The sequence below is a fragment of the Phyllostomus hastatus genome, unplaced genomic scaffold (genome assembly GCF_019186645.2).
Source record: "Phyllostomus hastatus isolate PE091 unplaced genomic scaffold, TTU_PhHast_1.1 phas_contig_80, whole genome shotgun sequence".
Lineage (NCBI taxonomy): Eukaryota > Metazoa > Chordata > Mammalia > Chiroptera > Phyllostomidae > Phyllostomus > Phyllostomus hastatus.
Genome location: NW_025333960.1, coordinates 30924725 through 30946209, shown reverse-complemented (window position 1 = coordinate 30946209; position 21485 = coordinate 30924725). Strand labels below are relative to the sequence as shown.

The 21485-nt window shown below is 54.4% G+C and overlaps 1 protein-coding gene across 50 annotated transcripts in view; it reads left to right on the top strand.

Annotated features, from left to right (window-relative positions):
• The window catches only part of CELF4 (CUGBP Elav-like family member 4), a 295478-nt gene extending 274398 nt beyond the window's left edge, over nt 1-21080 (top strand). For 5 of the 50 annotated variants that reach the window (XM_045849715.1, XM_045849714.1, XM_045849710.1 and 2 more), the window contains exons 9-14: nt 922-987; nt 2004-2087; nt 6763-6846; nt 11450-11525; nt 11947-12118; nt 20473-21080. In XM_045849715.1, coding sequence (XP_045705671.1) covers nt 922-987; nt 2004-2087; nt 6763-6846; nt 11450-11525; nt 11947-12118; nt 20473-20499 — 509 coding nt within the window. In that variant the 3' untranslated portion in view covers nt 20500-21080. Of the gene's footprint in view, nt 1-921; nt 988-2003; nt 2088-6762; nt 6907-11449; nt 11526-11946; nt 12119-20472 lie in introns of all 50 variants that reach the window. The other 45 variants (XM_045849740.1, XM_045849737.1, XM_045849734.1 and 42 more) reach the window with 14 other exon arrangements.
• Nucleotides 21081-21485: the final 405 nt, after the last annotated feature.

The window sequence follows — 21485 nt, the reverse complement described above, 5'->3', positions numbered from 1 at the left end:
TATCCAGTTTGCTCTAAATATACTGTGGCTAGATCTGTGCCCGCTCACCTCCCTGGGCCTCCCAGGTCAGCCCACTCCCACAAGCCATGGTCACTAAAGGCAGTGCCCATCTTGGCCCATGCACCAGGCTTTTGCCTGAGCTTCTGAAGACACAGCAGAAACCAAGACTTCCCCCAATCCAGCTGGCCCCAGTTTCTTGCCGAGGTTTCAGCATGAGGGTCCTCTTTTTGCACCGGGCAGCAGGCATCCAAGAGTCTCAAACTTGGGTCGGAGGAAGACCCTTGGTGTGCTGGTTCTCCAGGGGCTGTGGGCACTCCACCTCTCTTAGCCCATGGGATCTCACCTGTGTGGCCAGTCCTAGGAATGGAAGCCCCTATGCCCTGTGCAAACTCCCTCTGTCTGAGTAGGCATGGGTGGCTCAGGAGGACAGAGTGGCAGTGGGAGGCCTCCTGTGCCCTTTCTCTTACCCAGCTGTGTTCTGCCCCAACTATGCTGGGGATAGTGAGGACCAGACCACCCTCCTGACAGCTTCTGGCCCCCTTGCCCACTTTTCCATAGCACTTCTCTTGGGCTAAGTCCCTCATGTGTCCCCACAAAGCCCCTGCTGGCCAAGCTTCCTCCGGCATCTCCTTCCCAGCTCTTCCCAGCCTTCTGCATGAAGCATCCATATCACCCTACTGCAGCCTGCGTGCCTCAGGCAGGGTGGGCAACCCTCACCCTACTAAGGGCCCTGGCCTGGGGAACGGGGCACTCCAACAGGGTCCAGGCACTCAGGGTTCCTCTCTGATGATCTGCCCCAGGGCAGACACCACCGTGGCTGAGAAGGGCTATAAAGCCACAGTGTTTTCTCCATGTGGGTGGTTGGGGAGGGGCTGGTTTGGGTGGGCATCACTGACATCTGCCCCCTTGGCTCCCCTGCAGCGCAGAGCCCCACCGCCGCGGACCCCCTGCAGCAGGCCTACGCCGGAGTGCAGCAGTATGCAGGTCGTTAGTACCCGCGCGTCCCCGTGGCTCTCCCCCAGCTTTGCCCATCTCCCCACGCCTGCCTGGGCACCAGGGCAACCTCCCCACCCCAGGCTGGGGCCCAGCACTGTGTGTGGGGGGCAGCAGGGGGAAGGGGGTAGTGGGGAGCTTTGCTGAAAGGAGGGAGGGCTCTGCTCCCAGAGACCCCTACTCCAGGTTGCCTTCCCCTCTGCAGGCCCCCTAGCAGTCAGGCAGAATTTCCCATGGGTGCCCTTGCAGTGGTAGGCAGTCAGAACTTCAGGCAAGTTGGTGAGCCAGGCTGAAGCATTGACCTTGCCACACAGTTACTCATCTCTGAGGCTAGATGTCTCTTCCTGTGGGGCTGCCAAGCCTGTTTGTCCAGGAGCACCAAACCACAGAGCAGCACTGGGGGTGGGGCTGGAGCTGGGGTGCCGCCCACCGCAGTCCACAGTCACTGGCCCTGGGAGCTTAGATGCCTGGGTTCAAGGCAAGGAACGACCCTGGAAGGAAAGCAGTTCCAACCTTCCACCTCCCCGCACCCCTTCCCCAGGATACACAGGTAGCAGGAGTTGGCGTGAGCAAGGATGACGGGGAACAAGGGAGGGTAGGCAGCCAGAGGCAGAAAAAAGGAGGGGCGACAAGAGGCAGCCCTAGGTCCAGTAGGTGGCCTTGGGTCACTGAATGGGAAGCCACTGTAGGAAGCCCAAGGCAAGCTGTCAGTCATGCTCCTCTCACTCCTACCCCTGGGCTGGGCAATACACACACACACACACACAGACACACACACACACCCCAAACACACCCATACACACAAACACACACTGATCTTTGCTGTGCCGTTTCACCCTTTCTCCTGAAAGCTGGCTTTACCTTAAGTGGCTGAGCTGAAATGCACTTTTTGGCTGGTCTGCTTTTACTGCTCAACACTGAAATTTCTCTTTCTTCCTGCCTCTCACCCTGTCTTTCTCCGTGTCACTGTCACCGTGTCTTGCTCTCGCCTCTCCTCTTTGGCTCTCCAGCAGCTGCCTACCCTGCTGCCTATGGTCAGATAAGCCAGGCCTTTCCTCAACCACCTCCAATGATCCCCCAGCAACAGAGAGAAGGTGAGTCTGCAAGCGGGCTCCCAGGCCCCTCCCTGCCCCTTTCTCTTCCCAAAGAGGCTCTCTTGGGCCTTTGGCTGGGTGCTCTGTTGGAAAGACAGCCATGTTTGTGTGTCGTGTTGAGTATGAGGGAAGAGGGCAGGGTTATGAGATGTGGCACTCTCCAATCCAAGCTGGGGGGTGCGGGCTTCTGGTGGGCAGCTCTGCAAACCCCGGTGGCGGGAGGGTCCAAGAATCCCCTCTGCCCCAGGGGAAAGAGGGGGTAGTAGTAATGCTCATAGGGAGGCCAGTTCCTCATGGACCAAGGTTGCACCCTCTGGGGGACTGGGAGAGCCAGTCAGAGCTCCCAGGGCAGGTGGGAGTCCGTGGGCAGGGAGGGGATGGGGGTGCTTCAGTGCAGGCCTAGTCTCAGAAGAGACGCTAGAAAGGCAGATCCAGGGGCCCTGGTGTGAACAGGGTGGGCCAGGCAAGGCCACTGGGCCCAGGGAGGCTGGGGCTCATGAAGACCCCCAGTGTCCTCTCATTCCAGAGCTTAGAGACCAATAGAGGCTGGATGAACTGGCCCACTCTTGGGGATTCCATGGGCTTGCGAGAGCTAGTTTGCTGGGCAAGAACACTAGCAAGGTCCTGTCCTCCCCACCCTCATGAAAAGCCACATCTGCCCCAGCAGCCTACATGGCCAGGGTGTTCCACTGGTCTCCAAATGGCTGGCACGGAGCCCTTGCAGCAGACCGTCCCGGGGTTGTGGGCTATAGGTTAGTCCTGGGAAGGACCCTGGGGATCTGCTGGTCCAAAGCCCTTTGGTTGGACGGCCCTGACCAGGCCCCAGAGCCTGAACCACAGAGAGCTTAGTCTTGGAAGCAAACTCATCTGGTCTGACTTCCAGCTCAGCCAGCCTCTCCCCTCTCAGACTTGTTGTCCTCCATAGTGAAGCCGCCGGCCCATGCCTGAATGACACAGGGGCCATCATCGGTGAAGTGGGGGTGGAGGGTCATCCATCAGCCCTGCCTATCCCATGGGGTCCCCTCACTGGGCTGTAGCCCTGAAGTCTACATGCCCCTGCTCTCCTCCCACCACTCCAAGTTAGATCAGAGCTCCAAGGGGTGGGGTCCAGCAGTCTCAGTGCTTCCTGCCCAGACCTAGCAAGGTCCTGTCCTCCCCACCCTCATGAAAAGCCACATCTGCCCCAGCAGCCTACATGGCCAGGGTGTTCCACCGGTCTCCAAATGGCTGGCATGGAGCCCTTGCAGCAGACCGTCCCGGGGTTGTGGGCTATAGGTTACCCAGAACAGAGAACTGTGCCCACAGGCACCACTGCCTTTGTCACTGCACTGCCACCCTGTGGTCAGCACCCTGCATCTCTCTGGTCTGTGGGCTCAGAGGTCTCTAAAGCTCATCCCCCACCAACACACACACAGCTGCAGGTTGGTGTTGTTCTGACCAATGCACAGGGCAGCCCCTGCCACTGACCTAATAAAACTCAGGCCCTCCATCTGTCCCCTGCTCTGCCCTGCCCCCACCCACCTCACACTGTACACCACCTTCCATGTCTAGCTCTGAACTCCTTCTCATACCTTCTCTGTATCTGAGCAGCTTCAGTTCCCCACTGCCATGCCTCGTTCCCTACACCAGACCTCCTGCAGTCATTCACCACTGCAGCCTCCCCTTTGGGGAATGGATATACCACTATAGTCCCAATTCTCCCTGAATGTGGTGCACAGGACAAGCGACCCTGGGGAGCAGGGCAGGCAGAGGGGTAAGACGTAAGCCCACGTACCAACAGAGCCATGCTACATATGAGGGCGAGCTCATGGCGCTGGAGGCAGGGGTGTCAGGGAAGGCTTTAGGGGGCCCTGAAGCATGAGGTCTTCAGCACGCAGAGATGGGGAGACAGGCATTCCAGGCGGGGGAACAGCAGGTGCAAAGCCAAAGGTGTTGCAGAGGATGAGATGAGCCTGGAGATGTGGGGTGGGCGGGCTGAGGGTGGGTTGGGCCAGACCACAATGGTGTCCACAGTGTTGCAGGAGGCATGGCTGAAAATGAAAGCCGTGTCCCTCTAGCCATGGCCCCTTCACATTATGGTCACCACCCCTGTGTAATGCCACTGAAATACCAGGACACACTGTTTGCTGGGGAGGACTTTCCTTCCAGCTTCTTGTCTTTGATCTGAGCCTGAAAACCAGCAGAGGCCTGAGTCCCCAGAGGCTGTCTGCCCAATGGACAGGCCAAGGTTACTCTCAGGGCTGGTCCATTCCTGCCTCTGCCAGGAGCCACTGGGTGGCCAGGGGTAGTCCCTTTCTGTCTCTGGAGCTCCATTTCACCATTTCTCAGAAGGCTGGGCTGCAGAGTGATCTCCAAAGTCCTGCTGGCTGTGGATCTGTGAATAAGGGACTAAAGTGAGGGCCCGGGGGCAGCTGGAGTAAGACAAGGCATAGGCTGCCTGTCGAGGGTAAGGGGCAGGAGACTGGCAGGGCTCAGCTGCACGCGTGCTGATGGAACTCAGTCTACGTGCCTGGCCCTCAAAGGCTCCTTGTCTCTTTAAAGACAGCAGACATAACATCTACATAAGGCAGCTTGCAGAACTTGAACTTGGAGCACGGGCCCCAAGTTCAAAGCAAGTGTCAGCATGGGTGGAGTAGAGAGGGAAACCCTGAAGAATGGGGAAGGGCAGAGAAGAGAAGGCATGTACTGGGGTTGAGGTGGGGGTGGTGGTAGGAGGTCCGTAGGAGGACAGGAGAAGGCAAATGCCCTGTCTCTAGAGAGTGCCCCCTCTGGCTGGAGAGGAAACCTACCGGGCACAAGGGAAAAAGAGCCTCAGACTGAACAGTATGGAGTATGGACTCAGGGAGCACTGAGGGGGAGAGGGTGTGGGGAGTATCTGGGTGGGAATCCTAGAGGAGGTGTGGCTTAGATTGGCCCTTCAAACTGGTTCCTGCCCCCAGGGGACTCTCCACATCTAGCTGGGGACCATCTAGGAACACATGCATAGGGCATGAACTAGTGAACACACATGGGTAGAGGGAACGGGCGAGGAGAGGGTGACCAGGGCTTGGGAGGTCCTGCACCCAGAACTCTGGAAGTGGGTGAGGGAGCACGCTCGCGCCGGTCCTGGTTCTGAACGCGCCGTCAGCTGGCAGTCTGCCTGGGAGCCAGCAGTCTGGGGGTGAGGGTGGGGACAGGGACCGAGGAGGTCCATGGCTCAGAGGGCTGCTTTGGTGGTCAGAGGAGCCTTGGGAGGGAGGAAGGAGAAAGGTGGGAGGAAAGAGGAAGGGAGAGAAGGCAGAGAGACTCCAGAGAAAGCTCTCTGGTCCAGGGCGGGGCTATCTGGCAGCGGGGCCCTTCCCAGAGAACCAGCACGGTTGGTTCCGGCCCTGCAAGCCACATATCAGACCACGTCGGTGCCTTACAGCCTTCACTTTTGAGCTCATGCTTAGTTTCCACCAGCCTCTGATCAGAGAACCTCAGTTCTTACACGAATCTGACAAATGAAGCTATTCCTTTGCACGTCCTTCATGGGTTGGAAACCATTCCAATGACCACACTTTAAAAGGTTAACTCATATGTGGCATACTATGCTTAAGGTGGCAGAAAACATGAAGTATCTTGGAGAGATTTCCATCTCAAAGAGTTAAAATTGAGCATTTGGGTTATTTAAGAAGAAAAATGTAAATCTTTAGCTACTTGGAAATTTCAGGAGCCCAAAGTCCTCAGCTGTGTTCAGAGTTTCCGGGGCACTGAGATTTATGACAGAGAGGGAGAGAGAGAGGAAAGCACAGACGCTAGAGTCAGATGGCCTGGGTCTGTATCCTGGCTCCACCCCCTACTAGCTGTGTGACTTTTGTCAGGTGATTTAACCTCTCTGGGCCTCAGTTTTCTCATCTGTGAAGTGGAGAGGACAAGCTATAGAAGTGGCGGGGCTGTTGTTGCAATGAAGTGGGGAGCCTTTCATTTAACGAAGCTCATGGGCACCCTGGCTAATCGTGGAGCCCTGCTGTGAAGACCCTCCTGCCCACCTAGCCCACTGGAGGAGGCAGGATAAATCTTAATTTCTACCTTCAAGACCAGGGCTGAGTTAGAAGTCTGAGGCAGGGGAAGGTGAGGGCATTGGGAACCAGATGGGAAGGAGTGGCTGTAGGCCAGGGAGAAGGGCAGGCTGAACTGCCACCCGTGGGTGCAGGAGATGAAGTGAAGCTTCTCACCCACCTGAACCAGCATCCCTGGCGTGGCTGCCCCTGGCCCAATCCCTCTTTCCTCTCCTGAGTGGGGGCTGGGCAGGAGGGAGGCTCAGCAGATCCTCTTAGCTCTCCCTGCCACCGCCCCTCCTCAGCAGCTGATTTCCATTGCTGATCAGGCCTATGTTTGCCGCTTTGACTCATCACTTCTGCCCCTGGAGCCCAGAGTTACCGGGCAGGCACTTTGTTAGAGATCCATTTTGCAGAAAAGGCGACTGAGGCACAGAGAGGTTCAGTGACTTGCCCAAGGGCAGAGCAGAGACCAGAGCTCAGACCCTGGGCTCAGCAACCCCCACTCTTCTCGGATCTTGGATGAGACCCCCCTTCCTAACCTCGCCCCCACCCCTCCCTGCTGCCGCTGCCTAACTCGCTCACCTCTCCTCTGTCTCTCTCTTCCCCCACCCTGCCATCCCTCCTCCCCGCCCCACCCCCTCCCCTCACCGCAGGGCCCGAGGGCTGTAACCTGTTCATCTACCATCTGCCCCAGGAGTTTGGGGACGCTGAGCTGATGCAGATGTTCCTCCCTTTCGGTAATGTCATCTCCTCGAAAGTGTTTGTGGATCGGGCGACTAACCAAAGTAAATGCTTTGGTGGGTAAAGATAACAAACCAACTAGCTTCACCTAGGACAGGGCGGTGCTCGCACCAACTTACCGGTGTCCAACTGCTTTTAACCTGCTCCTCCACACAGCTCTCCGCGCCCAGGTGCTCCCTGCGCCCCAGCCCCCAGCCGCCATCTCTCACTTTCTCTTCCACTTCTGGCTTCTTGGCTTTCCCTGCTCACTCCCCGCCCAGCTCCCCGCACCCCATCCCCCACCTCCCAGTCCGAGAGATAGGTTCTGCTCCCTGCTCCAGGTCTTAATTCCCACCCACTGAGGAGGGGGAGGAGCCACCTTGGGCAGCGGTGGGAGGGGGCAGCACGCAGAGTCCACCAGCAGCCCTTCTCCTCCCACTGTCAGAGTGGCCCCTGAGTGAACGCTGGGCGCGATCCATGATCCTTGGGGATGAAGGCTGCCCAGCCGAGGCTGCTACCCTGCCTTCCCCTTGGCTTCCTCCGTCCATCTCCGTGTCCTGCCCCCACCCCCCTTCTCTGTCTACCCTGCTCTTTGCTCCCCTCCTGCCATCCAATGAACTGCCTTTCCCCCACCCACCCCTCTCAGGCCACCAGAGCCACATTGTTGAAGAGTCAGGAAGAGGAATGGTCCCTGCCCTCAGGAAGCCTCAGATCTTAGCTTAGATGGAAATCACACCTACTCAACAGCAGTGAAATCTGCAAGGCACCAAGTAATGGAGTAATGAAAAAGGCAGGTGGCTATCAAGGAAGGAAGGAATGGACAAGGGCATGGGGCTGGGATGAGACAAGTCACGGTCAGCGAGTGGGGAAGCTGGAGGCTTTGGGCAGAAAGGAGGGCTCAGGGGAGACCACCTGCGAGGGAGGGTCTGCACTGGGGAGGGTTTTGACCGTTCAGATGATGATGCTTCATGTGGTGTGGCAGGCAGTGGGAGATGGTGGGAGGTCCTTGAGCTGAGAGGAAGAGAAGGAAACAGCTTCAGGAAATTTTCCTGGTGGCAGGGTATTAGATGGGGCTGGGAAGACTTGGGAGGACTTGGACTATGGTTGTCAGATAAAATGCAGGATGCCCAGTTATACTGGAATTTCAGGTAAACAATGATGCATTTTTAGTATACGTATGTCCCAGGTGTTACAGTCAATATGGCCCAAACATTGTTTGGGATATACTTATGCTAAACAAATATTCACTGTTTATCTAAAATTCCTGTTTAACTGGGCACCCTGTGTTTTGATTTGCTTCAGGCCAGAAGTCCCACCTCAGCCCCACAGCTCCCCCCTCCATTCCTCCTTAGTCCCTCTCTCACCTCCTCTTCCACCCCCATCAGCCCTTCCTTCTGGGGTCCGAGCCACTCACGATTCACCAACGGGTGAGGAGTCCGGTCCCCAGAGAGCCGCCCATGGAGCCCGAGTCTGCCAGGAGCTCAGTACCTCCAGGTTGACCCCTGGAGTCAGGGGCTGTGAGGACAGAACAGGAGCCTGTGCTGGCCAGGGAACCCAGGTCACATGGCGGAGGGAGAAGGTGTGAGGGCATAGGAGCATCAGGGAGAGCATGTTGAGGAAATTCCAATTTGGGGACCAACTTGCCAGAACCACGAAGGGCTTGAGGTCTTAGAGCGTGTCTGACAGAGCAGTCAGGCAGCATCTTTGCTCCGCTGTCCCTTCCCCTGGAAATTTGTGGCACTTCAGTGGCATACAGTTGCCTCAGTAGCTCATTTCTCTTTGAGTATTGGGAAAACAAAGCCAAAGAAAACGACAGGGCTGCCCCCTGCCCCCTGCTTGAGAAGTATTTCTTCTGACGAATCATAATTATGTATGTAAAAACAACAAGCTGGAGATCCTTGCATTTGCTCTTTAAGTAAGCCTGCGATGGTACATGAAATCAAAGGAGACCCCTACGAGCCCACAAAGCACTGGCACCAAGGGCAGAGCAGGCTTGCTCTCTCGCCACACCCTTGGTGCATCTGTGCTGCCCCGGCTGCCCCTGGGTCAGAGCAACCCAGCTTTTCAAAGGCATTTCCTTCGAGCCTCCCCAAACACTACCTGGCCATTAGCCCATTTAAATTGTCCAGGACCAAGGATTTCCCTGCTTTAAAAAAAAAATAATCTTCTGAATACCTCTACTCTGGCTCTCTTCTCTCTTCCTGAACGAGCTTCTGGTGCTATACATCCACCATGCTTGCCCAGCCCAGAGGTTTCTCCTTAAGCCCCTCGGGTTCTGGTTTGCACCTGAGCCTTCGGCAACTCTCCCAGAGGCCTTTTGTGTGAGAACCAACTCCAGCACTCACTCACAGGCAGGTCGTGTCACTCTCTGAGCTGCATTGTCCCCGAGTGTGAGACACAGGGGTCTTAGCCATCTTCCCTGGGGAAAGTTCTGAGTTCTATGAGGTGGTGTGTGTGATGGGCTTGGCCAGAGTGGACCCTCAAGAAGTGCTAGATCTCTCTCTATTCCCCCAAAGATGGGCCGTGTTGTTGTAAATGTGGTCCTATGTTCAAGTGAACCCTTCGAAGTTCCCACTTGCTTTTTATACACATAAATGGAATCTTCCCGAGGCTTTTGTGAGCACATGCGCAGCACAAATTGTTGCTAAGATGAAGAAGGGCTGGGCGCAGACACCAAGAGGAACTCCTACCCATGGTCTGGGAGGCAGGCACTTTCTCAAGGTGGGAGGAATGGGGAAGGGACTCCGGGGAAGGCAGACAGTAACCCTGGGAAAGGGCCCTGCCAGTCATGGGCAAGCTCCCTGCCCAGATGCTGGCCAGTTAACAAAATTAGTTGAGGAAGAAAGGTTCCCTCGAGCCTGGAGTCCTTCCCAATCCCTGGGCCTCTGGAGACTCTAGATTCTTCCACCAAGTCTGGCCTTCCCTCCTCCAGGACCCCTGTGCCCCTTCTTCCCCACTCCGTGGCTGCCCCTCCCTGTACACCACAGCACCTCCAGCCCCCTTTGTCCTTCTCCTGTCTCCACCCCAGCAAAAACAGCCATCGAGTGCGGGTATCAGGTATCAAGGCAGGGTCACAGCTGGTCATGCTGGTGGGCCAGAGGAGGAGGGAGGGGTGTAAACTGCCACCCACAGTTAGGCTATCCTCTCCGCTCAGGGAGAGAGTCTGTAGTTCAACCACCCTCCTTTGTTTGGGAGAGCAGTATAACAGACACGTTTCACACATCTGAAAACTGGTCTGCTCTGCTAAGACTTGACTAGCCATCAGAGGAGATGGGCCAGGAGGGGGTGAGGAGAGAAGGTGGGAGGATTATTCACACTAATCTTCAACTACGGATAATCCTAAATCTCTCCTATCTATGTTGGCATATGGACTCATACAGATGTTGGTTATGTTGCTTTGGGACCAGCTCGGACCAGTTCCATCTGAGCTCACCCGCTCTCAAGTACACTCATATGCATGTGCACACCCCCCCTCCCCCGTCTCTGATGGTGCGGTGCTGCAAGAGCAAATATGAGCAAATGCTGGAAGGAGGCAAAAGGAGGAGAAAAGAAGCCACATGGGGAAGTGTCTGGGGCAAGGTCAACAGGGAGAAGCAGCCACCACAGGGGAAAGTGAGGGAGGTACCAGGGACAATTAACCAAGGAGACAGCTTCTACTTCGGTGGGTTATCCCTTATGTGTCCACTGCTATTCTGGGACAAGCACCCCAAATGAGGCAGGTTTGCAGGATGGCCTGGGAACTTTGCCAAGCTTAGTTTCATATATTTTGCAAGGAGATTTTACAGGAGAAATAAATAAAAGGCAGATTTTACAGGAGAAAAGGCCTCTAAGTCAAATAAATTCCAGGAAATACTAAGTTAAACAAAGAGATAAAGTTTTATTTGTTGGAGAAGTTGGGGTGGGAGGTAGGTGTTTTTATGTGTGCCTTGAACTGTCCCAGAGGGGCCTGGCTATAAGCTTACCTGACCACGGAAGCCCCTTTCTCAAGGAGCAGCTACTAGGGCCATTCTGGGAAATGCTGATGTAACTTGTAGTCTCCGAGGAGACGCATTCAGAGTTTCAGAAAGGTGACTTCTAAATGAACGCTGGGAACCTGTTCCATCTCCATTCAGAAACTTGGTGTTTCAGAAGGTGCCCAGGAGCCACGGATGGCTCTATGTCCCATCCTGGAATGTTGGGAGGAATGAAAGGGTGAAAAAAACTTCTGCAGGTTCTCCACTGATTTTTTACTAATAGTGTTAATTTGTACTATTATTGTTATAATGCTATTATTATAGTTATGGGGGGATTATAGGGGACACATAATTGGCGTATGCTTAGTCCAGGGCAAGAGCACCTGCTCCCTGGGCTTGGAATTGTGCTCAACAAGAGGGAGATGCCGACAGCCCCTGGGTAGGAGGTGGTGGGTTAACTCGAGTCGGTCTGGCTTGAACCCCAGTTGTCCCCCAGGAACCCGACGGGGAACAGCCTCGGCCAGGACCGGGAGCGGGGAGGGGGGCCGCGAGGACTGCCCGCCTCCGCCCTCCCCCGCGCCGGGCGGCACTCGCGAAGGGGGCGGCCCCAAACAGGTCTGTCGGCGGTGCCTCCCTCCCGCCCCCTCGCACGCCTCTCTCTCCCCAGGCCGGCACCCTGTGCCCTCCCGCTGCCAGGCCCCCTCCTGTCAGGGAGGACAGTGTCCAATAAACTCCACCCTCAGGTGTGTCCGCCCTCTCCCACCCCACCGCCGGAGAGGGCTGAGGTGCCGGGGCCGGCCGGGGTGGGGGGCGGGCGCCTGTCCGAGCCCCGCCGCGTCGCGGGCTCCCCGCTCGCGGGAGAGGGCGCCGCCGAAGTCGAGGCGGAGCCGGGAGGCCTGACTCGGGCCCCGCGGGGCGGCGAGGCCCGGAGCCTCGGAAGCTCCCACCCCGGGAGGGGCCGCGCGCACGCAGGCTGGAGGGGGTAGGGGGGAGGTCGGCCGGGGCGGGGCCCTGGGGGCGGAGCTTCGAGCCCCGGCTCTGCCCGCAGGCGGGCGTGGGGGCAGGGAGGGGCCGCCCTCGGCCCGCAGACCTTCTCCCCACCCACCCCTCCCGGCCCCCGCGGCCCAGTGGAAACCCAGGCCCTCGTCCCTCGTGTCTCGCCAGGCTTCGTGAGCTTCGACAACCCGGCCAGCGCGCAGACCGCCATCCAGGCCATGAACGGCTTCCAGATCGGCATGAAGAGGCTCAAGGTGCAGCTGAAGCGGCCCAAAGACGCCAATCGCCCGTACTGAGCGCCGGCGGGAGCGTCCCCCGGGGGAGACTAGGACTCGCACAGGTAACCGGGGGCGGCCGGGGCGCGGGGACGGGGTGGGGGGGGTGAGGGAGGGGACACCGCACGGACCCGCCGCCTCCCTGACCTCCGTGGGCTGGAGCCTCGGGGCTTGTGCCTTGGACCCGCTGCGCGCGTCTCCACCCACTCATCTCCCAGTGCCTAGGAACAGGTGCAGAGCTGTGGTCATCCCGGAGACATGGGCATGGCTATCCCCTGGCTGCAGAGCCAAAAGGAGCTGGAGGGAAGCGTTCTAAGAAAGTGGGGCTAGGCATGGGCCTGCGTCTCCGAGGTCCACATTGGCAATCCTCTTTGCCAGGTGGCAAGCTCAGGGCTGGGAGAGTTGGGGAGCAGCAGAATAGACCCTGCAGAAAGCTGTAGCCCTCTGCTGGGGCCTTCTCCCAGAATCCCTCTCTCCCTTCCCCAGCTCTCCTGCTGGGAGGGCTGGTGGTCTTCAGACACTTGATTCCCTCACCTCTCCAGTTCCTCATAGCTCAGTTTGGAGAGGAAGGACAGGACTTTTCAAAGGGAAACTTACCAAAGAACAAAACTGGCTAGGATAGAAGCAGAGCATGGTGAAGGTGTAGCACCGGGGCCACTCACCCTGCCTGCTCTACAGAGGCCATGATGAGTGGGCAGTCATCACCCCTTGTGCTCAGTCTGGGTCCTGCCTGGCAGCCGGATTTCCAGGCCACCTGTTCCCCTGGGGGAAGTGGCTCCCTGAAGAAGCGGGGAGGGGGGAGCTGTGCCAGGATATCAGAAGTCCACTTCCAGCCTACTGTGAGCTCCTGCAAGGTTAGCTCATTCTCAGGCCAGAGACAGGCTGCCCAGCCCTCTGTCCCTCCATTCCTTCAGTGTGCTGTGCACCAGGTACAGGCAGGTACTCGGGACTCAGCCTGGAGTCAGACCAGTAAGAATCCTTGTCCTAAGCAGGGGAGAGAGAGAATAAACAATGACATATGATCAAAGAGTAAATTGTGCAAGGTGTTGCTGGCTACAGTTAAAATCAGGGAGTTAGGGTAGGCCTTGTTGAGAAAGAGACATTCAAGCAAAGACTTCAAGACGTGAAGCGTGGAGCCCTGTCAGTGTCTGCAGGAGTGCATCCTCCCTTTGAGGGCCCAGCCTGGTGAGGGCAGGGCAGTGGGTTCAAGGAGCAGCAGCAGGCGGGAGGGGAGTAATTACAGGGGCACAGTGAGAGAGTAGGCCCCAGAGGTCAGGAGGGCCACCTCATGGAGATTCCACAGGCCACTGTATGGATTTAGTCCTGTCCTCGGAAATGGGGGGCTGGGGGGAGGGGGGCCACTGGAGAGCTCTGAGTGGAGAGTGATGTGATTAACCTGCATTTCAGCAGGACTGCTCACTGCTGCATTAATAGATTGCAGGGCCCAAAGCAGAGGTCTAGTGCCTGGACCGCTCAGCCCAGCAGGCAGCAGTTGATGTGGTACAGGGAGCCGAGTTGTAGACATGCTTGGAAAGCAGAGCCGAGGATGCTGTTTGTAATGAATGAAGGGTGGGTGTGAGAGAAAGAGGAGTCAAGGATGACACCTGGCTTTAGGCCCAAGTGACTGAAAGAGCAGGTTGTCGTGCCTGGAAATGAAGAGGGGTTGGGAGACAAATCAGGTGTGTGAGGGTTAAACATTTCAGGGGAGGTTCTGAGTCTGGAGCTAGAGGCCTGCAGTTTCCCATTCTCCCCTCAGATCCCACCACTGACAGCAGCACACTCTTCATCCAGCCAGGAGCAGCCACCAGTACTCAGCTTCTACTGCAGGGGGTGGCTGGGCCTCTACCCTCTGCAGGCTGGAAAACCAAACCCGCCTCTTGCCTCTTGAGTTCCCACTCCCTGCCCATCTCTGGCTTGTGTGAAGACACAGATACTCATGTTCACTCAGAGTGGGGGCCTCTCCCTGTGCCAGGCACTGGGCACCATGCTGGGTCACCATCCTGCCCACAAGGAGCCTCTGGCTCTGTGCACATGCAGACTTCAGGACACAGCCAGCAGATGGGTGCATTTCCATAGGAGAGGAGGGGCGGTGCGGCTCAGAGAAAGCAGCCCTTTCTAAGTCTAAGGCATGACTTGGGTCAGGGCGCTTCCCCTCTTGGAATGAAAGCAAGGATTTGGAATCATCAGAGAGTTTTAAAGAGGGGGTGTGCTTTAGGGTAGTGCCCCAAGGTTGTGACGGGCCTCTGGGCTCTCCAAAAGCAGCCTGTTTTAGCCTCCTAGACCTCCATTTAACAAAAACCCAAACAAGAGTAGAGCTTTGCCCTGGCTGGCGTAGCTCAGTGGATTGAGCGCGGGCTGGGAACCAAAGTGTCGCAGGTTCAATTCCCAGTCAGGGTACATGCCTGGGTTGCAGGCCATGACCCCCAGCAACCACACATTGATGTTTCTCTCTCTCTCTTTCTCCCTCCCTTCCCTCTCTAAAAATAAATAAATAAAATCTTAAAAAAAAAAAAGAGTAGAGCCTTTAGGTGGGAGAAATTCCCAGAGGAAGGGATGAGGAAAGCAGATTTGTTATTTGGGACATGAGGTCGGAAGTGGCCTTCAAGGTAGAGCCAGCTGACAGTCATACTTGGGATAGAGTAGCTTAAAACAGCAAAGTGGGTTCTTTCACCAGAGAATAGAAAAGTGAGAACCACAGACTTTCCCATGGTTCTTATCACACATGAGGCTCCATTCCTATAGGGAATAACTGTAAGATACAAGATTATAGCTGCAACCATCTAGAAGGTACATAGTGTTATTAGTCCCACTTTACAGAGAGATCACTGGAAGTCACCTTCCCATCAGCTACTGAGCGGTAGCACCGTGATTTGAAGCTGGGGGGCCTCGTTCCAGAGGCTGTGCTCTTAGTCCCTTCAAGGAAAGAATGGTAACCCCCACTGCTGTCGTCACCCCAGCCTCCCACCACAGAGTGTCCTGAATGTCAGAGGGACGTGTTGAGACATCCCACTTCTCAGGGGTCAGCCACCTGACTACCTCCTCCCTACTAACTCTATAATAAAGTGGGCCTTTAATTTCCATGTAGATGGCATTTAACATGGTGCTTTTGGGCTTCCCACCCCAAGGCAGTCAGAGGCTGGCACAGAAGGAGGGGGCTAAGATAGGGGGCAGGCTTAGGGATTCCAGCGGGAAGTGACTGCTGTCCAGTTGCCAGTGAGGGAGGGAACAGCTGCAAAGGCAGCTAAAAACTGCACAATTTTACAGGTTAATGAAAGGGGTATTTACAAATGATAAATCCTAGGTGCTCAGAAGGGCAGGGCTGGCCTGAGTGGGGACCAAGGGGTGCGCTCTCACTAAGAGTGAAGAGGAGACAGGGTCAAGATTTCCGGGCCAGGGTCGGCCGCCGCAGTGGGGAAGGCAGAAGGTGCAGCAGGCCTGGTCCCCGGGGCCAAGTCAGAGTGAGAATGGGGCGGTTCTGGGGAAGGAGGGGAGCCCCAGCTGGGTAGCTGTGGGGGGGTGTGGTCCGGCTGTGGTTCCCTGAAGTGAGGCTCTGGTGGGTGGAATGGGGTTGGGTCTCCGGGGAGTGTAGATCTCCTTCCCCTTTGGGTTCCTGGCCTTCCTGCTGCCCCTGGCCCTCAGGTTGCTGGAGCTCATTATTTTGTGCTAAGTGGGAGTTTCTCCAAAAAATCTTTACCAGAAATCCAAGAGGAAGGAAACAGAGACAGGAGAAATGGCCAAATGGTGGACACGGCCAGGGCTACACAGCCATCAGCCAGAACACCCAAGTCCCTTGTCCCGACCTGGGATCTGAATTGGGTCAGCCTGGCCAGCATGTCCTCACCCAGGCCATGAGCTGGAGCGTCCCAGGCCTGATTCAGGCTCCCCCATGCCGGTCAGTGACCCACCGCAGGGCTGTGCTCTGTGAGGCTCTTCAGGAGGGTAGCCAGGAAGGGGTCCCCCAGCAGGAAGAGGCACATCTGTTCCCCAGTGAAGAGAGTAGTCAGCTGTTTACATAAGGAACTCCGGGGAGGCTCCCTAGGGGTGAGTTGAATGAGTGTGAGAGTGTGTTTGTGTGTTGGGACCAAGTGAGTGTGAGAGATGAGTGTATGAGAAAGTTTCCTGGGTTGAACGTTAAGGAAGGGCTGTGTGGAAGGCAGGCTAGACTCCCCAGCACCCACAGTGCCAGGCACTGAAGGGCAGGTGGGGGACAGCTGGGGGCAGGCAGAGGAGCACAGCAGAGTGGGGAGGAGTGGGTGCCTGTGAGGTGCTCGGGACTGGGAGGAGGGTGAAGGATGGGTCCCCAGCAGTCCCTTAGTTGTACTTGCCATAGCCGACACCTGATGGCACTGCCCTCCTCCATTCTGAGGCCTCTTCTCCCACCCAAAGGGCCCTGCCAATTGGATATCCTGGGTGGGTCTAAGGGCTGTGTTCCGGGGGGTTGGTAAAGCAGGGGAGGGAGGCATGTCAGGACTCGGTGGGCATGCAGTGGGCCCTGGTCTGCATGAGGCAGGGGCTGCTGCTGGAAGAGTGAGGGCCCGGCTTGGCCAGGCAGGTCAGGCAGGGGTGTGGGGAGGAAGAGGGGCTGGGAGCTCTTCTGTGAAGGCAGAGCTGGAGGCCGGGTTTGGGCTTAAAATAGTCACCTCTCAGCTACTTTGCAGCTTATCCACACTGACACTTCAGCATCCTGGGCTTCCCTGCCACCTTCCCTTGAAGGAAAACAAAGCTGAGAGTGGAAGTTGGCTGCAGCTGCATGTGGAAGCCTGGAGGCCAGGAAGCCCTGCAGATAAACCTGGTGCCTGAAGGCTGCAGTGGAAGGGGAGGGGAGCAAGGTCAAGGGCAACCTTGACAAGGGGATAGGCCTGGGGGCCTGCCTCCACCCAGATCCCTGGCTGGGGGCTAAGGACTGTAAAGTTGTGAGGAGTGCAGAAGACCACTCAAAGTGGGATTATTTGATGATGCTTGATAGAGAAGGGAATCTAGCCTCGGCCACCTAGCGCTGCACCATTAAAGAAGGCAGCCAGGGCCTGTGAGATGGGTCAGCCTAGAAAGCTGTACGTGGAGGGCTGTGGGGAATGGAGAGGGAGAAGGTGGAATAGGGGAGGTCAGCAGAGCAAAGGTGGCAGCAGCAGAGACTGGAGACCCAGGGCCATAGCACTCCCCTCTGGGGGGCTGTCCTGGTTTGTCTTGCCTACCCTGCAGGGTGCCCGCAGTCTTCCGTATGACCTAACCGTGGGTCACCGCTGCAGAGCCCTCTATGGGCCCCATGTGCCCAGAAGCAGCCTCACTTGGTCTACACGGGCCACCTTGGGAGCAAAGCAGAGGGTATGAGGTGACCGTGAATTGAAATCTATAGTACCAGAGCATGTTTGTAGATTTCTAGGAACATTGATGTGATTTCCTCGAAATCTGAAAGCCAAATATGTTCATTTGCTGAAGGTTCTGAGGAAAGAGGGTTGAGGCAGAGCGAAAGGGCAGACAATCATAACATCGTGCAGTGGGTTCTCTTGGAGTGGAGACACCCTTCTCTGGGGACAGTGGCTAAGAGGGACCCGAAGGGTGGGAGGGCTGTGTTGCTGCCAGTGAGGACTGTACTGTGACAGCAAAGTGCCTCATGGATGGACCTCATGGATCCAGCAGTCACCTTAGCCAGCCTCTGACCTACCTGGCAAATCAGGGTCACCCTGACAGCCCCCACCTGCTGGTCCACAGGCTGAAGCCACAGGAGGCTGGGGAGGTGAGGAGAGCTCGGCGCCCAGGGGAGAGAGAAAGAATCAAGGGTGACAAAAAGCAGAGATGTGCTCCCTGATCTGCTTGCTGGCCAAGGTGGTTCGAGGGGCTGTTCCATTTTTTTCTGGCCCCCTCGCCAAACCGCCCACGCCCCCCCCTCCCCAACGCATGATGGATGCCCTTAGTGGCCCTGTGTGAGGTTCTGCTACTGTTCACAGTGTACCACGTGTCTGCATAAACAGCTGTGCGTGTACGTGTGTGTGTGTTGATGTGCCCATGTCGTTTGTCTGCCGGCTTCCTCCATCCTTTGAGTTCTTTTCAGTTCTCTTATGATTTGACTGCTGTTCTCTCATCAGAGCTTTTAGATTGATGCTGTGGTCTGGTGCTGTATAAGTATTTTTCCTTTTAATTTTGTTTTAACTTCTTCCTTGCCCTTCTTTACCCTCTACCCAACTCCCCCTGCCCTCCCACACTCCCCTCTCCCCTCCGCCCTGCCCTGCCTCGCCTCTTCCTCCCCCCTTGCCCACACTCTTGTCCTCTCTCTCTCTTTCTCTCTCTCTACATATATAAATATATATATAAATCTTTTCTTCTTTTGTCATTCAATCAAATTCCAACAACCCAACCAGGGCCAGTCAAATCCACCACAGTCTCGCGCTGAGCTAGGAATAAAGTTCACGTAATCACATGAGAGTGGAGAAAACAGTCCCCCATCCGTAAGTTCAAATCAACTCAAAGTTCACAGTGTGACATGATGGCGTCATGTAACAAGGCTAAGAATCGGTTGCATGACAATTGCCGTCAAGTTTCGTGGAGGTGCTGTGATTGGAGCGTTTTTCTTGGATGTTGTATCAGTCGATGATTGGCCAGTCATGATCACACGTGCATTCTCTTGACCTTTGTGCTGCCACGACCTTTTTTGCTGTGCTCATTTTTGTTTCGTTCTTGGTGCTTGCAGTGGTTTTACTTTCTGTTGTTTGGTTTTTCTTGTTCAGCGTTTTTTATGCTTCTCTAGATGTCACATAGAGAAAAAAAAAACAAAACGAAAGCACAAAAAAAACAGTAAAAATAAAGATGAATTCCTAAATTATCGAACATGGGATCATTTAACTGTGCAAACCATTATTTTTTTTTCTTAAAAGTAACGAAAACATCTTAAAAAATGCGTGGTTGATTTACTTGCACTTGAAAATATTGTGATTTTATTTTTTTCTAGAAATTTGGGGGCCTTTTTCAATTGACACTTTCCTGGGTCTGGTCTTTTTCCAGTTAGGCCATTTTCAATCTCACTTCAAAAGGAAAAACAAAAACAAAAAACAAAAACAAAATCTGTACAGTAACAGAATGATAAAAAAAATTCTAAATCAAAAAAGTAGAGTACAAAGCCAGAGGCCTCTGAGAGAGAGCCTGGTATCAATTGTGAGGTTTGTATTGTAGCCACTTCTGCTAAATTCAACATGGGGTGGGGAGGCCGGGGCCGGGGTTTTGGGAGGGTTTTTTGGTTGGTTTGGAAAAAACAGTCCTGACAAAAGCAAAATGCACTTTTTTGTTTACAACTGAAAAAGGGTCCTTGACAAGTGTTTTTTGATTTTATTATTATTTTCTTTGGTGTTGTAATTGTTTAGACTGCTGTGTACGGTTTGCTGTTTGTTGAATCAACAGTGTGAAAAACCTGCCAGCATGGATTGATATACGCATGACGTTGTCCCCTCGACTGGGGGCTTGGCAGTTCTAACTCTCTTGGTGTAACCAGTCACCCCCATGTATAAGTGGAAGCTGCTTGCTAGAATGGAGATGAGTCTCATTTGTTAATTCACAATGATTAAGCATTCTCCTTCTGATTCTAGTCAGATCATGATTTTTTTTCCTTAAAAGCAAAATGAAACACCAAAAAGACACCATTCAAAAGAAAATCGAGAACTAAGTCTGATGATTAAATCCGTTCTAACTTCTGTTAGGATCTCCCGTCCTCCCCCTTGAAGTTCTGAATTTCCTCTAAATTCCCTGGCATGTATGAGAAAAATATTGTGTGTGTGTGTGTGTATGTGTGTATCTATGCATATACATACACACATATCCATGTGTGTTCACATATGTGCAGGTGAATATATTCTACACATATATCCAGATATACATATATATACATAGCCTCGCAAATAGTTACTGACTTTGGGAAAGAAGTGGTTGGCTGGAAACCGGGCAAGGATTCAGCAAAATTCACGTCAGGGATCTTTCTTCTTTTTGCTCAGTGGGGGAGGGGTGGGCCAGGTTGCTAGATATTTGCTGTCTCGTTTGCTAGGCTTCTGTATACATATTGTATCTGGGCTAGTCCCTCAGAGATCAGTTTAATTATGAATTCATATGCCACAGTCCCAAATTCTCCCCCTAGACCGAGCCATCCCCCAATTCAGAACTCTAAAGGAACCCAAATCGAGACCCCTCTCCCAAGCGCTAAGCCTCAGCCAACAACCACCGCCACTAGACCTCCCAGAGGTTTCTCACTCTGAACAGAAGAGTCGATTTCTTCTTTATGTATCATGATCATGACTAATTCTCATACTGGTCTCTCCCCTCCCTCCCACCATCCCCCAGAGCTCCCCACCCCCGACCCCCAGGCAGGTTCCTTTTGGTGTTTGGATGCATTTTGTGTTTCCTCTCTTGGCTTAATCAGCCCTGATTTTCTTCATTTTAGGGCAGGATGCTGAACGGGCTACATTAAAAAACAAACCTCTCTCTCTCTCTATTTATAAATGAGAACTGTTGGATGACACCTTTGACATATCAGCCAATATCAATCAAGCTGAGGACTCCAGACACTCGGTGACTGTAACATTTCTTCAAGGAAAGTATAGCGTCTGTGGAGTTCAGAGGGCACGTGTTTGGGGGAAAACACATATGACTTAAAGAAGAAGATGAAGAAAAATGAGAAAAAAACACACAAAAAAGGCAACTTTTAAAACAAAATAACTTGAGACCAGATGGGGAGGCTGAAGGGCTGGGAACTGGAAGAGACGCTGCTTACTGATCCGATCCCGGGGCTTTTCCAGCCCGTGGGCGCCTGAGGCAGGCTGGGGCCAGCGGTGTGGCGGGACCTGGTCCCCAGGTTGCGGCTGGGAGCCGCCGCTGAGCATCTCTATCTGTCATTCCTTTAGCTATTTAGGGACCAAAGGACCAAACTTTTTATTGCAGATGTGTAGCTCTACGTCACATAGAGGGGGATGGAGGGGAACCTCCTTCCTGCCTCCTGGCTGTTCTTGAAACAGCTTAGAGCGATTCTATGAAAAATGTAATAAAAAATTACTACAAAAACACAGAAAAAAAGAAAAATGCTTAAATGCTTTTAAAACAGCAAGATAATAGTTCTTTGATACTTCGAGAGGCGCTTTGATTACCCTCATTCAAGTCTAAGACACTTTCCTACGGTTTTCTGTATTGTATGTCTGGAGGGAGCTGTTAAGACGAACAAATTGGTGGATATTGGGGGAAAGCAACAAAAATATTAAAACTCACTAACCTTGAAGTGTGAGAAAACAGAGGGGAAAAAAGGACTCACGAGGCAAGAGAATTGTTGTGAAAAGTCTGTAAATGCTTCTAACTCTTCCCCCCCTCTTAAAAACATAATAGTTGTACAGAATTTTAAAAAGGAGAAGTTTAAAATACCTATATCATAGAAGAAAAATTAGAGGAAAGCAAAAAATAAAAAAA